The 15,688-nt window shown below is 40.8% G+C and overlaps 1 protein-coding gene across 6 annotated transcripts in view; it reads left to right on the forward strand.

Annotated features, from left to right (window-relative positions):
* Nucleotides 1-12,660, forward strand: part of smarca2 (SWI/SNF related, matrix associated, actin dependent regulator of chromatin, subfamily a, member 2) — a 211,363-nt gene extending 198,703 nt beyond the window's left edge. For all 6 annotated transcript variants that reach the window (XM_068030208.1, XM_068030207.1, XM_068030205.1 and 3 more), the window contains 2 exons: nucleotides 1,099-1,244; nucleotides 11,285-12,660. In XM_068030208.1, coding sequence (XP_067886309.1) covers nucleotides 1,099-1,244; nucleotides 11,285-11,320 — 182 coding nt within the window. In that variant the 3' untranslated portion in view covers nucleotides 11,321-12,660. The remainder of the gene's footprint in view (nucleotides 1-1,098; nucleotides 1,245-11,284) is intronic.
* Nucleotides 12,661-15,688: the final 3,028 nt, after the last annotated feature.

A 15,688-nucleotide genomic window follows, 5' to 3' on the forward strand; every position in this document is an offset into this window, starting at 1 on the left:
GAACATTGGGTAGGACCTAGTTTGAGTAATTCAAGATGGCAGGGTTAGGAAAACTGGCTGTGTTGCAGTATATTAAATACTTGACATACTTCACATCATGCCACACTGTTAACCTCGATGTAATTGGCTAATATAACATCATTACTTTGGAATTAGATGTTTGCAACATTGTTTTATCAATTTTCTTTCCACATCTGTTTATCAGCTGCATTTCATTGCTGCTCCTATGTGCCTTTATAATTTGCCACCTATTTACAGAACTACTATTTGTCCTGACAGGAAGACTGGCTGACTTTAAAGCAGTGTCCCTGGCTAGCATAGTTTGATGCTCAGGTTAAAGCTAATAACATAAACCCTGAATGCCATTTGGTTCCACTTCTGCAAATTGAGGTGCACAGGTTCTTGATCAACAATTCTAAACATTTTGCTATACACATCAATGGAGAAGAATAGAATTCTGTGCAAAAGAAAACAGAAAATGTGAACCAAAAGAAGAAGTAGCATTTAGCTTGCAGAGTAGAAATACTATATTTAGTTTGACACATATAGATAGAAACATGCTGTTGAACAAGGAAATATTGTTTGAGGTGCTGTCCCTGTGAGAAGTTTCCATCTTGGCCATCTCAATTACCTCGCCCCATTCTGCTGTTTCTTGGCCTCGTTCTGAGTAGGCTACCAATTTTCTTTATTCAGTTATAATCTGGCCTGATTTCTCCTATGTCTGAGAAAATGCCATCAACATGTTTTAGTTTTGCTAGTTGGCAGTTTAGATTTTCTTCAGTGGATCTAGACAGAAAAGGAGATTTGATTGAAATTATTTTTTAATTTTTGGTGTAGATTGTGCTGGAAGTCAAATTTTGAAAGCACATTCTGTCCTTGTTAATCTGGCATAAAACTATATGGCACAATAATGAAGTTATGATTGATTACTGGTTTAAGAAAGTTGGCTTGCAAGCTGTGAATGTGTTACAGCGTTGTAGCACACTCCTATCGATCTGCTATTCTCTGTGTAGATGTTTGTAATGTGTTTCTACACTATTGTTCGGTAAATGGACTGGAATTTCATAAAAGTGTACTTTTTTCTCTAATAACTTGCAGCAAAATCAGTCAAAGTTAAAATAAAGCTTGGTCGAAAGGACAGTGACAAAAGTCGTGAGAAAGGAAAAAGCAAGAAACGGCTAGGTCGTGCTAAAATGAAGCCTGTCATTAGTGATGATGACAGTGATGATGACCAAGATGACAATGTAAGTTTTTAATTATGATTTATTCAAGAATTGCAAGAAAGACTGTCTGGAATACAGAAATCTACAGTTTGCAAACATATATTTTGTATGTGCAGCCCGGCCATGTCAACGTTGAATCATTAGGAAACTGACCATTTTGGTCTGTCTCATGTGCCTATGAATTCAAATTAGAGCAGTTTCTTCTTGTGGCTTTTTGGATCATATACATGTGGTAGCAGCAAGTTTTCCTGAATTTTGCATTTCCCTATGGTATTAGGTCACAAATAATATGGCAGATTCAGAACGCTGTAAACAGTGGAGGCACTAGAGGAGTATAGAAAGTGTAGGGGAGTATTTAAAAAAAGTAATTAGGAGAGCGAAGAGGGGACATGAAAAAACACTGGCGGGCAAGATAAAGGAAAATCCTAAGGCGTTTTATAAGTATATTTAGGGAAAGAGTAGGGCCCATTAGGGAGCTGGAGGACATAGCTAAGGTTTTAAATGAATACTTTTCATCTGTGTTCACTATGGAGAAGGGTGGTGTAGGTGTAGAGATCAGGGAGGGGAATTGTGATCTACTTGAACATATTAGCATTGAAAGGGAGGAAGTATTAGCTGTTTTAGAGGGCTTAAAAGTGATTAAATCCCCAGGCCCAGATGAGATGTATCCCAGGCTGTTATGTGAGGCAAGGGAGGGGATAGGGGCTCTGACACAAATTTTCAAATCCTCTCTGGCCACGGGAGAGGTACCAGAGGATTGGAGGACAGCAAATGTGGTACCGTTATTCAAGAAGGGTATCAGGAATAAACCAGGTAATTACAGGCTGGTGAGTCTGACATCAGTGGTAGGGAAACTATTGGAAAAAATTCTGAGGGACAGGATTAATCTCCACTTGGAGAGGCAGGGATTAATCAGGGATAGTCAGCATGGCTTTGTCGGGGGAGATCGTGTCTAACTAAGTTGAATTTTTTGAGACGCTAAGTAGATGTGTAGGTGAGGATAAAGCAGTTGAGGTAGTCCACATGGACTTCAGTCAGGCTTTTGATAAGGTCCCACATGAGAGATTGGTTAAGAAGGTAAGAGCCCATGGGATCCAGGGCAATTTGGCAAATTGAATCCAAAATTGGCTTAGTGGCAGGAGGCAGAGGGTAATGGTCGAGGGTTGTTTTTGCGAGTGGAAGCCTGTGACCAGTGGTGTACCACAAGGATCAGTACTGGGACCCTTGCTGTTTGTAGTGTACGTTAATAATTTAGACGTGTTATAGGAGGTATGATCAGTACGTTCGCAGATGACACGAAAATTGGTTGTGTCGTAAATAGTAAGGAGGAAAGCCTTAGATTACAGGACGATATAGATGGGCTGGCAAGACGGGCAGAGCAGTGGCAAATGGAATTTAATCCTGAGATGTGTGAGGTGATGCATTTTGGGAGGACTAACAAGGCAAGGGAATATACAATGGATGGTAGGACCCTAGGAAGTACAGAGGGACCTTAGTGTACTTGTCCATAGATCACTGAAGGCAGCAACACAGGTTGATAAGGTGGTTAGGAAGGCATATGGGATACTTGCCTTTATTAGCCGAGGCATAGAATATTAGAACAGGGAGGTTATGATGGAGCTGTATAAAACGCTAGTTAGGCCACAACTGGAGTACTGTGTACAGTTCTGGGCACCACACTATAAGAAGGATGTGATTGCCCTGGAGAGGGTGCAGAGGAGATTCACCAGGATGTTGCCTGGGCTGGAGCATTTCAGCTATGAAGAGAGAGTGAAAAGCTAGGGTTGTTTTCCTTAGAGCAGAGAAGGCTAAGGGGGGATATGATTGAGGTATACAAAATTATGAGGGCCATTGATAGGATAGATAGGAAGAAACGTTTTCCCTTAGCGGAAGGGTCAATAACCAGGGCCATAGATTTAAGGTAAGGGGCAGGAGGTTTAGAGGGGATTTGAGGAAAAAAAATTTCACCCAGAGGGTGGTTGGAATCTGGAACGCACTGCCTGAAGAGATGGTAGAGGCAGGAACCCTCACAACATTTAAGAAGTATTCAGATGAGCACATGCAACACCATAGCATATAAGGTTACGGGCCAAGTGCTGGAAAATGGGATTAGAATAGATAGGTGCTTGATGGCCGGCACAGACAGGATGGGCCGAAGGGCCTGTTTCTGTGCTGTCTGACTCTGTGACTAATTTTATTTTATGGCTATCCTCCACTTTTTTTTGTTCTGCATTGCGAGTATGTGGCTCATGAAGGGAAATAACTGTGTTAGCTCCTCTCCGCCATGATGTCTGTTTATGGAAGTGAGGTGATCCTACAAGTTCCACCATTGTTATGAGTCTTGCATCCTAACGCCACTTCAATCTATTTAAATACAGTAAGAATTTTAGGTAAGGTGTAGTCGACAGTGCTGTTAAGTAGCACTTATTCGGTTTTACAAGGGCCACTCAGCTCCAGACCTCATTACAGCCTTGGTCCAAACATGGACAAAGGAGCTGAATTCTAGAGGTGAGGTGAGAGTAACTGCCCTTGACATCAAGACAGTATTTGACCGAGTGTGACATCAAGGAGCCCTAGCAAAATTGAAGTCAATGGGAATTGGGGAAGGGGTGGTTTTTGGAGGCCAATCATCTCAGCCCCAGGACATCGCTGCAGGAGTTCCTCAGGATAGTGTCCAAGGCCCAACCATCTTCAGCTGCTTCATCAATGACCCTCCTTCCATCATAAGGTCAGAAATGGGGATGTTCCTTGATGAATGCACGGTACTCAGAACCATTTGCAGCTCCTCAGTTACTGAAGCAGCCTATGCTGACCTGCATCAAGACCTGGACAACATTCAGGCTTCTTTTGTTTCACCTCCAGTGGCTGATGAGTGTTGTTCTTTTGTCTCCAAGCTGGCTGTTAATCTGTTAATTGTGTATCAATGGTTTGATTATATGTAGGTGAAGGGTGTTAATTGGAGTCTTAGTTGAGCACTTATAAGCAGACACTCACTGAGACTGGTGAAGGGTTTGGGTGAGGAGCTACGTGTTTGTAATCTTTTAATACTGCACAATAAATGTGAAACTGAGTAAAAATAGGCTCCTTCCATGACAAACTTTCTGGAGTTTAACAACAGTAACTTACTATTACTTCAGCTAACTAAATTAGTAAGTAATTAACTAATCAAATAAATAAATAAGGTTGGACAGACATGGCAGGGCTGGGGCTGTGCCGTGATTGCAACATGTGAGAAGCTGTGCAATGTATTGCAGTCCCGGACAACCAGATTTGTGGTATGTGTCTGCAGTCTGAGCAACTTTGGCTCAGAGTTGCTGAGATGGAGCCTTGAGATGCAGACTTTGCAGGGAATCAGGGTGGAGTAGAGTTACCTGGATACTTTGTTCCGTAAGGCAGTCACACTCCTTAGGTTAAGTAGAATCTAAGTAGAGTTGGGCAATGGTTAGGTACAGGTTTGGGGATCCAATATTTAGTGATGGAGGTGCCTCAGCCCTTGACTTTGCAGGCACAGGGTGCTGGCTACCTTTGTGGATGAGAACAAGGACTGCAGAATGGAGGAGCAAACTGACCATGGCACCTTGGTTTCGATGTCATCAAAGTGGGAGGAGCAAAAAGGAATGTGGTAGTGATGGGGTTCAGTATAATCAGGGGGATAGATACTGTTCTCTGCAGCAGCAATTGGGAGCTCTGAAGGTTGTGTTACTTGCCCTGGGTTACGGACCTCTCTTCACACTAGAGTCGACCTTAGAGTGGGAAGTGGAGGATCCAGTTGTCATGGTCCATGTAGGAGCCAACTACATAGGTAGAACTAGGAATGATCTGCTGAGAGAGTTTGAGGAGTTAAGGTCCAAATTAAAATGCTGAATCTCAAAGATAATCATCTCTGGATTGTTTCCTGTGCTACGCGCCAACTGGCATAGGGTCAAGTTCTCATAGAATTAAATGCATGGCTCAAAGATTGGTGTGGGAAGAAAGGGTTTTGATTCATGGGGCACTGGCACCAGTACTTGAAAGAGAGAGCTGTTCCATTGGGATGGGCTCCACTTAAACCAGGCTGGGATCAGTGTCCTGTTGAATCATATAAATAGGGCCATGGATAGGGCTTTAAAATAACAGAATTGGGGGAGGGTTCAGGTGAAGGTAGATTTAGAAATCCAAACAGAAATGTCGGTGCAATAGAACAGTGTAGCAATGTGGGTAAAGACCAGCAGAGTGGGACACGAAGGGGTGGAGAGTTTAATGCTAACAGTGCATCAGCAAATAAGGTCCATGCAAAGGTCCATTTTAAACAGCGCTCTATCTGAATGCGCAAAACAGTAAGATAGATGAACTAGTGGCACAAATAGATAAATGGTTTAGATCTAATCGCCATTACAGAGACATGGTTACAAGGTTGGGAAATTAGTATTCCAGGGTGTACAACATTTTTAAAAGGTAGAGAGAATGGAGGTAGCCCTGATAGTACAGGATAACATAAGGACAGTAATGAGAAAGGATCGTCCGTATGGGTGGAGATTAGGAAGAGCAAGGATCAGAAAAAACTGGTGGGACTAGTTAATAGACCCCTAACATAGTTATACCTTTGGACAGAGCATTAAGCAAGAAATCATTGGAGCTTGTAACAAAGGCAATGTAATAATTGTGGGGGACTTTAATCTTCATATAGACTGGAAGATGAGTTGCGACAGTTTCCTGGAACAGTACGTCGTGGAGCCAACTAGGGATATAGCTATTTTATATCTAGTATTATGCCTTGAGGGAGGGTTAATTAGTAATCTCATAGTAAAAGATCAGCTGGGAAAAAATTATCATAATACAATTCAATTCCATATTAAGTTTGAAAGCAACATACTCCAGTCCCAATCAAGAATCTTAAACTTAAAGCCAATTACATAAGTATGAGAGGAGAGCTGGTGAAGGTTGATTGGGTTAATCGACTAAAAGATATGGCAGTAAATCAACAGTGGGAAACATTTAAAGAAACAATTTAAAATGTTCAACAAAAGTACATTCCACTAAAAAAAACAAAAACCCAGTAAGAAAGATCCATCTGTGGCTTACTAAGGAAGTTAAGGGTAGTATTAGATTAAAAGAAGAGGCTTATAATGTTGCAAAGGATAGTAGTAAGCCTGAGGATTAGGAGGGTTTTAGAAACCAGCAAAGGGCCACCAAAAAGCTGATAAAAGGAGAAAAAATAGAATGAGAGTAAGCTAGCCAGGAATATAAAAACAGATTGTAAGAGCTTTCATAAGTATATAAAAAGGAAGAGAGAAGCTAAAGTAAACAGTGAGCCCTTAGAAGCAGAGAAATTATCATGGGGAATGAGGAAATAACAGACATTGAACGAATATTTTGTGTCTGTCTTCGTAATAGAAGGCACAAGTTACATATCAGAAGCATAGGGTAACCTAGAGACTAATAAGAGTGAAGAAATTAAGGCAATTGATATCAGCAGGGAAAAAGTAATGGAGAAACTTTGAAATCCGACAAATCCACAAGACCTGATGCCTACATCCTAGGATTCTAAAAGAGGTAGCTGCAGAGATGGTGGATGCACTGGTTATCATTTTCCAAAATTCCCTAGATTCTAGAATGGTATCTGCCGATTAGAGGTTAGAAAATGTAATACCTCTATTCAAGAAAGGAAGGAGAGAAGAGAGGGAGCTACAGGCCAGTTTGGCTGATGTCAGTCGTCGGGAAAGTGTTGTAATCTATTATTACAGTCTTAACAATACACTTAGAAAATCATAGTATGATCAGACAAAGTCAACATGGCTAGACAATTTTTTTTTGAGTTCTTTGAGGATGTAATTAGTAGGGTAGGTAAAGGGGATCAAATAGATGTAGTATACTTGAATTTTTAAAAGGCATTCAATAAGGTGCCATAGAAAAGGTTAATACACAAGTTAAAGGCTCGTGGAATTGACGGTAATATATTAGCATGGATAGATAATTGCTTCCTGTTTGTTAACCAAAAGAGTAGGAATAAACTGGGCATTTTCAAGTTGGCAGGCTGTAACTAATGGGGTGCCGCAGGGGTCAGTGCTAAAGCCTCAACTATTTGCAATTTATATGAATAACTTAGACACAGCGACAGAGAGTAATGTATCTTGAGTTTGCTGACAATACAAAGCTGGGTGGGAATGTAAGGTATAAGGTGCGCACGTGGAGGCTGAAAATAGATATACCAAGTTAAGTGAGTGGGCAACAAGGTGGCAGGTGGAGTAGAATGTGGGGAAGTGTGAGGTTATTCACCTTGATAGTGAGAATAGAAAAGCAGAACTATATATTAGAAGGTGTAAAACTTGTAAATGTTGATAGTCAGAGGGATTTGGGTGCACTTGTAGAAGGACCCCAAAGTTAGCATGCAAGTACAGCAAGCAATTGGGAAGGCAAATGGCATTTTGGCCTTTATTGTAAGGAGATTTGGGTACAAGAATAAGGAAGTCTTGCTACAATTGTACAAGGCTTTGGTGAGACCTCAACTGGAGCACTTTGTGCAGTTATGGCCTCCATATTTAAGGAAGGATATACTTGCATTGGAGGTGGTACAGTGAAGGTTCATTACATTAGACACTGGGATGTTTTGGGTTGTCCTATGCTGAGAGGCTGAGTAAATTGGGTCTATATTCTCTAGAATTTAGAGGAATGAGAGGTGATCTCACTAAAACATACAAGATTCTGAAGGGGTTTGACAGGGTAGATACTCAGAGGTTGTTTCCCTCGCTGGAGAATCTGGAACGTGGGGGCACAGTCTCAGGATCAGGGCCAATCATTTAGAACTGAGACGAAGAGAAATTACTTCACTCAAAGCATTGTGAATCTTTGGAATTCTCTGCTCAGAATGTTGTGGATGCTGCTTCGTTGAATATATTTAAGTCTGAGACACAGATTTTTGGTCTCAGGGATTCGAGGGATATGGAGAGTAGGCGGGAAGGTGGAGTTGAAGCCGAAGATTAGCCATGATTGTATTAAATGGTGGAGCAGCCTTGATGGGCCATATGGCCTGCTTCTGCTCCTATTTCTTCTGTTCTTATCTTCTTGGGCTGAAAAGTGACAAGTAACATTCGCACCACACAAATGCTAGGCAATGACTATCTTCAACAAGAGAGAATCTAACCACCTTCCCTTGACATTCAACGGCATTATTATCGCTGAATCCCCCACCATCAACATCCGCGGGGTTACCATTGACCAGAAACTTAATTGGATCAGCCATATAAGTACTGTCAGAGGCTGGGCATTCTGCAGTAACTCACCAACTGACTTCCCAAAGCCTTTCCACCATTTACAAAATACAAGTCAGGAGTGTAATGGAATATTGTCCACTTGCCTGGATGAGTGCAGCTCCAACAGCACTCAAGAAGCTCGACATCATCCAGGACAAAGCAGCCCGCTTGATCAGCACCCCATCCACCACCTTAAATGTTTACTCCCTCCACCACTGGTGCATTATGGCAGCAGTGTGGGGTGCATTGTGTACCATCTACAAGATGCACTGCAGCAACGCACCAAGGCTACTTCAACAGCACCTTCCAAACCCTCAACCTCTACCGCCTAGAAGAACAAGGGCAGCACATGCATGGGAACACCACCACCTGCAAGTTCCCCTCCAAGTCACACACCATCCTGACTTAGAACTACATTGCTTTCCATCACCGTCACTGGGTCAATATACTGGAACTCCCTTCCTAACAGCTGGGTGCATGTACCTACACCACGTGGACTGTAGTGGTTCAAGAAGGTGGCACCAGCTTCTCAAGGGAAATTAGAGATGGACCATAAATGCTGGTCTTGCCAGTGATGCGCTCACCCAGGAACGAATAAAAAAAAGTTGAGAGCCCATTGCCATACATTTCTTCCTGTTCAGCTAATCTTCAATATTCATGTAGCCATCATTTGTCCCATTAAACAATTATTTTATTTTATTTAGAGATACAGCACTGAAACAGGCCCTTCGGCCCACCGAGTCTGTGCCGACCAACAGCCACCCATTTATACTAACCCTACAGTAATCCCATATTCTCTATCACCTCCCTACACGAGGGGCAATTTACAACGGCCAATTTACCTATCACCTGCAAGTCTTTGGATGTGGGAGGAAACCGGAACACCCGGCGAAAACCCACGCAGACACAGGGAGAACTTGCAAACTCCGCACAGGCAGTACCCAGAATCGAACCCGGGTCCCTGGAGCTGTGAGACTGCGGTGCTAACCACTGTGCTGCCCATAATTAGTGACCCTTCCAATGCAAAAACAGTTCAGTTCAGCACTCTGATAAAATGTTTAACAATTAGTAGATTATAGTTAACAAAATGACTTTGGAACCCTTACATGTTTTATACTGTAAATAAATTGAGCAGTATTTCTGTTGCCATTAGAAATTCCAATTGTTTTGATCCTACCACCAGATTGCCATTTTAATATGCAACTGATCCTAGTTTCACAGACTGCTTATGAGTCAATGGTTTGTCAAGCTCAACATTGTATCTGTCATTCTGTCTAGATTATTGTATCGGAGCCAGCTGTTTTAAATACACAGAACATGCTTAGATTTTCTGCTGGCATTGGGCTTGGGTGCTGGCAGAACAATGCATGTCAGATTCTCCACCATCTCTTTGCTTTGGCTGGAAATGATGGGGAGGGCAGCATAAAATGCTATCACCCAGATGTGGCCAGATGTAATCAAATGCAAATTGCAAGCACCATTTGTGCCATACCAATGCTCAATGCAAGGGCCATGTTTCGTCCTGACATTCAGCACTGCAATGGTGGCACAGGAATAGTTGAAAATATGGCCAAGAAGTTTGAGTCATCAGTAACCTTCTCATAAATTTGAATAATCTTTTTGTTTGAAACAGCAACGAGGAGGCTGCCCATTACATTGCATTCATTTCCCCCAAGACCCAACCCATCCCAACCCTTAATTCCAGAAAACTGGAATCGATCCAAGCATATCTTTGTGGCAGGTGCAAGGCCTGTTATGCTAAGTGGAAGTCTAGGACACTTTTTTTTTAGAAATTTATTGTAAGGATACTTGTAAATATTATCCCAAAGTTGCATTTTTTTATATAGTTAGAAATTATAAATATTCTACATAAATCTTAGCAGTTCTTGCTCCCTTTCCCTATAATATTCAGAGTATAATGCATAACAAGGGAGGAAAGCAACATTTTGCATCTCTGAATCAAATGTTAACATTAAGCACATTGATTGCAACTTACAAAGTAGCAAAACATGAGTTCTAGAAATACACTTATTAATGCTCCAGTTTCCTGTGCATAAAACTAAATGCTTTGTTTAAAAATGCGTGATGATTGCTATGCATTTGAGCAGTTACTGTACAAACCTGCTAATTTTGAGATTAAACCATTTGATTAAAACAAAGCTATTGTAAATATTTGGAGTTTTAATGTGGCTGAGAGCCATGAAAAGTTTCAGCAGAACTTTGCCAGAGACTCCTGTATCACCACTTTTCTACAAGATGGTTTATTTTCAGAACTATTTATTTTCTTTCTAATTCTGAAGTACCAATACCTAGGATTTATGCATTCAGTAATTTGATTTTCTCAGATGAAACAGCATGAAATGAATCTCGGCATCCCATTTTCAATTTTTAACGTTCTGCTACAACGTGACATCAGGAATGTTTCAAAGTCCACCACAGATAGTGTGGAATGTAAATGTTTCCTGAAATATCCCATTGTGCCAGATCAGATGTTTGTGCATTCATGTCTATGTCTGTGGTTCTATATATAGCAACTACTGCAACATGAAGGAAACTCAAATGTACATATTTTATGCATAGTTTTAAATGTGAAAACTGTTATGCCAGCTAAATTGCTTTAACAGATATGGAAGCTAACCGCAGCAGTTGTTCTGATGATGCTATTTCATGCGAATTCATCTGCATTTTAAAAAAAAATATGATGGAAGTTATGCCAAATGTGTCATCAGGCTGCAAAAACTGATGTGATGCTGCAGATGATGTCTTAACCCAAGATCTTATTGAAATTTGCCAGAGCATTTTCATAAATTGTTAATTTTCTTTCCTCTCCAGGACCAATCTGATATCAGTGGAAGTGAAGATGAATGATTTAATTTTAAAAAAAATGTAAATTGCTTCATGGACAAGTCTTTGTTTCAGTAAATTTATCAACTGTTTTGTTGCACAGCTTTCCATAATTCGTCCTTCCCTTCTTTACCCTTCCCCAGCTTGTCCTTTATCTGAGAAGTAAATCTGTTAGTAGAACAGTATAATCTTTAGTTTAGTTTTATGTAGGCATGACTGCAGTAAGATAATTTCCTAAGTATACATCCATTTGCATCACCATATATTTGCTTTATGCTTGTCAAATTGAATAAAAATGCTTTTGAATTGTATCAGTTTATATATACATTAAAACACGTCACAGCTTTTTTTGTGTTCTTAAAGGTCAATGTCTCCACAGCTTTAAATCCTGACAAATATAATTCAAGTGGAAAATTTGTATCATTATGCACATCCGTTTTTAGTTCAGTTGTTTTGAAAATATTGTTTTGCAACCAGTGCTGGTAATAAGCTTTTCCTTAAGTGTACTTAATTCTTGCTTTCTTTGCACAATGTCTTTGGTGTAACTGATTGCCCAAGGCAAATAAAATCTAATTCAGTTGTAAAGAGTGAACATTTTTTGTCTGTGTTTATTTAAGCACTAATTAAGAATTTAGCAAGATTAGGATACTTCATGGGGATTCCTGAAATGTTATTTATATTGCCACAATTGAGGTCGAGGTTAGTTAAGGGTCATCTCATGACAGAGTTGTAAAACTGTATTTTGTGATGTGTGAATTATTTTTAGGCCTTTTATAAAAAGTTGCACAAATTAGAGTACAGTGTACCAAGTTGATTTGAAGAATGTGGAAGTGGATGGCAATTAAACCACATTTATCATCTGCTTTGTGAAGTTCTGCTTTGTGGGAGATGATGAAATATCATGTTTTCTTATACATAATATTGATCTATAGGATATGCTCAATTATAGGAAACTTAACACTGGTCTTAAGTTGTTTATTGATGCTTGTGCTTCAGATTTTGAAACATGTTGATCCCACTCCCTCACTTTACCAGATGATGGACTAATGTATTGTGAGCAAAGAATGATAGAGCAGATGACTTTCCACTTGAACTCAAAAGACCCTCTTTCATAAAATACAAAGTTCTTTTGACAGTTACTTAGAAACCCCAGAGATGCTAAAATTAAATGTAGCTTGATTGCATGAGGGGTGATGGTGCATTATTGGGATTTTTAAATTAATTTCAATTCAATTTGTGGTTATAATTTTAATTTGTAATTGATTTTCTTGTGTTTCCTCATAATTGTAATTGCTTGTGAAAGTTTTGATCTATCAAAATGTCAGAGAAAACTGTATTTTAAACTTGCCAATAAAAATAATAAATCCACAATTTCATGTATCATTTCTTAAATTGTTAGTTTGTTTTTTAAAGAAGTCCACTTTTATTGTTACAGCATTATAGTATTAACTTTGCAATACAATTCCATTGTCAACTTTTTTTTTAAATATTCAGTGTTTTGAGTGTTGACAGCTGGTTGAAATCTTATTTCCATTCTGTACTAAGCACATAAACATGATTTGAAAATGTCATGCCCGTGCCCTGACAGAGGTATGAATGTCATATCATGTGTATCCACACGTTGGAAGCATGTTTTGTACATGCAGTGCAACTTTTTTAAAGTTAATAAACCCAGATAATCAGAGGAAAGAACTCCAGGAGTAATTTTCTTTTTTGTCCAGTGACGCCCCGTCCTGTCTCAAATGCTTGTTTCTCCTTTATGTCCTTAGTTCTGTTTGGTGTTGCTTGCTGTAATTACATATCTGTGTAACTCATCTACATTGGCAAAAGTTGATCACATCCGAATAAGAGCATTTATTTTCTGCTTTTTCTTCCTATTCATCTCTTGCAAGATAGGAGAATTTTGGCAGGAATTAAACACAGCATGAAATGCCATTGGGCCTTTTTCCTTCACATCCGTTCCAGATACATTTTCCTGCCTGGTGGAATGTGATACTGACATCTGCAGCAGCTGCCTACTATTTCCTACAAGTTTAAAAAGACCTCCGTTGAGACAGAATTTTGAGATTTCATGACACTCAGCTCAACGGTCTCCAGATTTACCCTAAGTTTGTGATATCTTAGTGGTTCTGTTACTAGACCAGCAAGTGGCATGGACTACTAATACAGGGAGGAAAATTAAATTCCCACCCTGGCAGTTTGTGAATTTGAATTCAGTTATAAAAATGAAAATAAATCTGTAATTATAGTAACTATGAACCTGTCCGATTGATTCATTAATGCCCTTTAGAGAAGGGCATGCTTACCAGGACTATTATGTGTTTCTATTCTCAGCAATGTGGTTGACTCCTAACTGCTCTATGAAATGGCCTAACAAGTCATATACAAACCACTGCAAAGAAGAATAAAACCAGATGGACCACTGCTTTCAGCTAGGCATGATGAAGGCACAACCAGTCCAGTAAATCCAGCAAAGTCCTCTTCCCTGACATCTGTGGACTGGTGCCAAAGGTGGGAGAGATATACCAAAGACTGATCAAGTAGTAGCCTGGCAGTCGTGGTCATAGTTATACAGCACAGAAACAGGCCCTTTGGCCCATCATGTCTGTGCCAGCCATCAAGCACCTATCTATTCTAATCCTATTTTCCAGCACTTGGCCCGTAACCTTATATGCTATGGTGTTTCAAGTGCTCATGTAAATACTTCTTAAATGTTGTGAGGGTTCCTGCCTCTACCACCCCTTCGGGCAGTGTGTTCCAGATTCCAGCCACCCTCTGGGTGAAACATTTTTTCCTCAAATCCCCTCTAAACCTCCTGTCCCTTACCTTAAATCTATGCCCCTTGGTTATTGACCCCTCCCCTAAAGGAAAAAGTTTTGTCCTATCTACCCTATCTATGCCCCTCATAATTTTGTAAAGCTCTATCAGGTCCCCCCTCAGCCTTCTCTGCTCTAAGGAAAGCAACCCTAGCCTGTCCAGTCTCTCTTCATAGCTGAAATGCTCCAGCCCAGGCAACTTCCTGGTGAATCTCCTCTGCATCCTCTCCAGTGCAATCACATCCTTCCTACAGTGTGGCGACCAGAACTGTACAAGTACTCCAGCAGTGGCCTAACTAGCATTTTATACAGCTCCATCATAACCTCCCTGCTCTTATATTCTATGCCTCAGCTAATAAAGGCAAGTATCCCATATGCCTTCCTAACCACCTTATCTACCTGTGCTGCTGCCTTCAGTGACCTACGGACAAGCACACCAAGGTCTCTCTGTACTTCCTAGGGTTCTACCCTCCATTGTATATTCCCTTGCCTTGTTAGTCCTCCCAAAATGCATCACCTCTCACTTCTCAGGATTAAATTTGCCACTGCTCTGCCCATCCTGCCAGCCCATCTATTTCGTCCTGTACTCTAAGGCTTTCCTCCTTACTGTTTACGACACCATCAATTTTTGCGTCATCTGTGAACTTACCTCCTATATTCATGTCTAAATCATTAATGTACACTACAAACAGCAAGGATCCCAGCACCGATCTCTGTCGTACACTGGTCAGAGGCTTCCAATCGCAAAAACAATCCTCGACCATCACCCTCTGCCTCTTGCCACTAAGCCAATTTTGGATCCAATTTGCCAAATTGCCTTGGATCCCATGGGCTCTTACCTTCTTGACCAACCTCCCATGTGGGACCTTATCAAAAGCCTTTCTGAAGTCCATGTGGACTACATCAACTGCTTTACCCTCAACTACACACCTAGTCACCTCCTCAAAAAATTCAATCAAATTTGTCAGCATAGCTTTGTCAGGGGGAGATCATGCCTAACTATCCTTGATTAATTCTGTCCCTCAGAAATTTTTCCAATAGTTTCCCTACCACTGATAGACTCACCAGCCTGTAATTACTCGGTTTATCCCTACTACTCTTCTTGAATAATGGTACCACGTTCGCTGTCTTCCAATCCTCTGGCATATCTCCTGTGGCCAGAGAGGATTTGAAAATTTGTGTCAGAGCCCCTGCAATCTCCTCCCTTGCCTCACATAGCAGCCTGGGTTATATCTCATCTGGTCCATCTCCGACATTTCCCTTCCCTTCCTCGACTTCTCTGTCTCCATCTCTGGGGATAGGCTGTCTACTAATATCTATTATAAACCCACTGACTCCCACAGCTACCTCGACTACATTTCTTCACATACTGCCTCCTGTAAGGACTCCATTCCATTCTCCCAGTTTCTCCGTCTCCGATGCATCTGCTCTGATGATGCTACCTTCCATGATAGCGCTTCTGATATGTCTTCCTTTTTCCTCAACTGAGGATTCCCCCCACTGTGATTGACAGGGCCATCAACCGTGTCCGGCCCATTTCCTGTACCTCTACCCTCACCCCTTCCCCTCCCTCCCA

Source organism: Heterodontus francisci, chromosome 4 (assembly GCF_036365525.1).
Source record: "Heterodontus francisci isolate sHetFra1 chromosome 4, sHetFra1.hap1, whole genome shotgun sequence".
NCBI classification, from domain to species: domain Eukaryota; kingdom Metazoa; phylum Chordata; class Chondrichthyes; order Heterodontiformes; family Heterodontidae; genus Heterodontus; species Heterodontus francisci.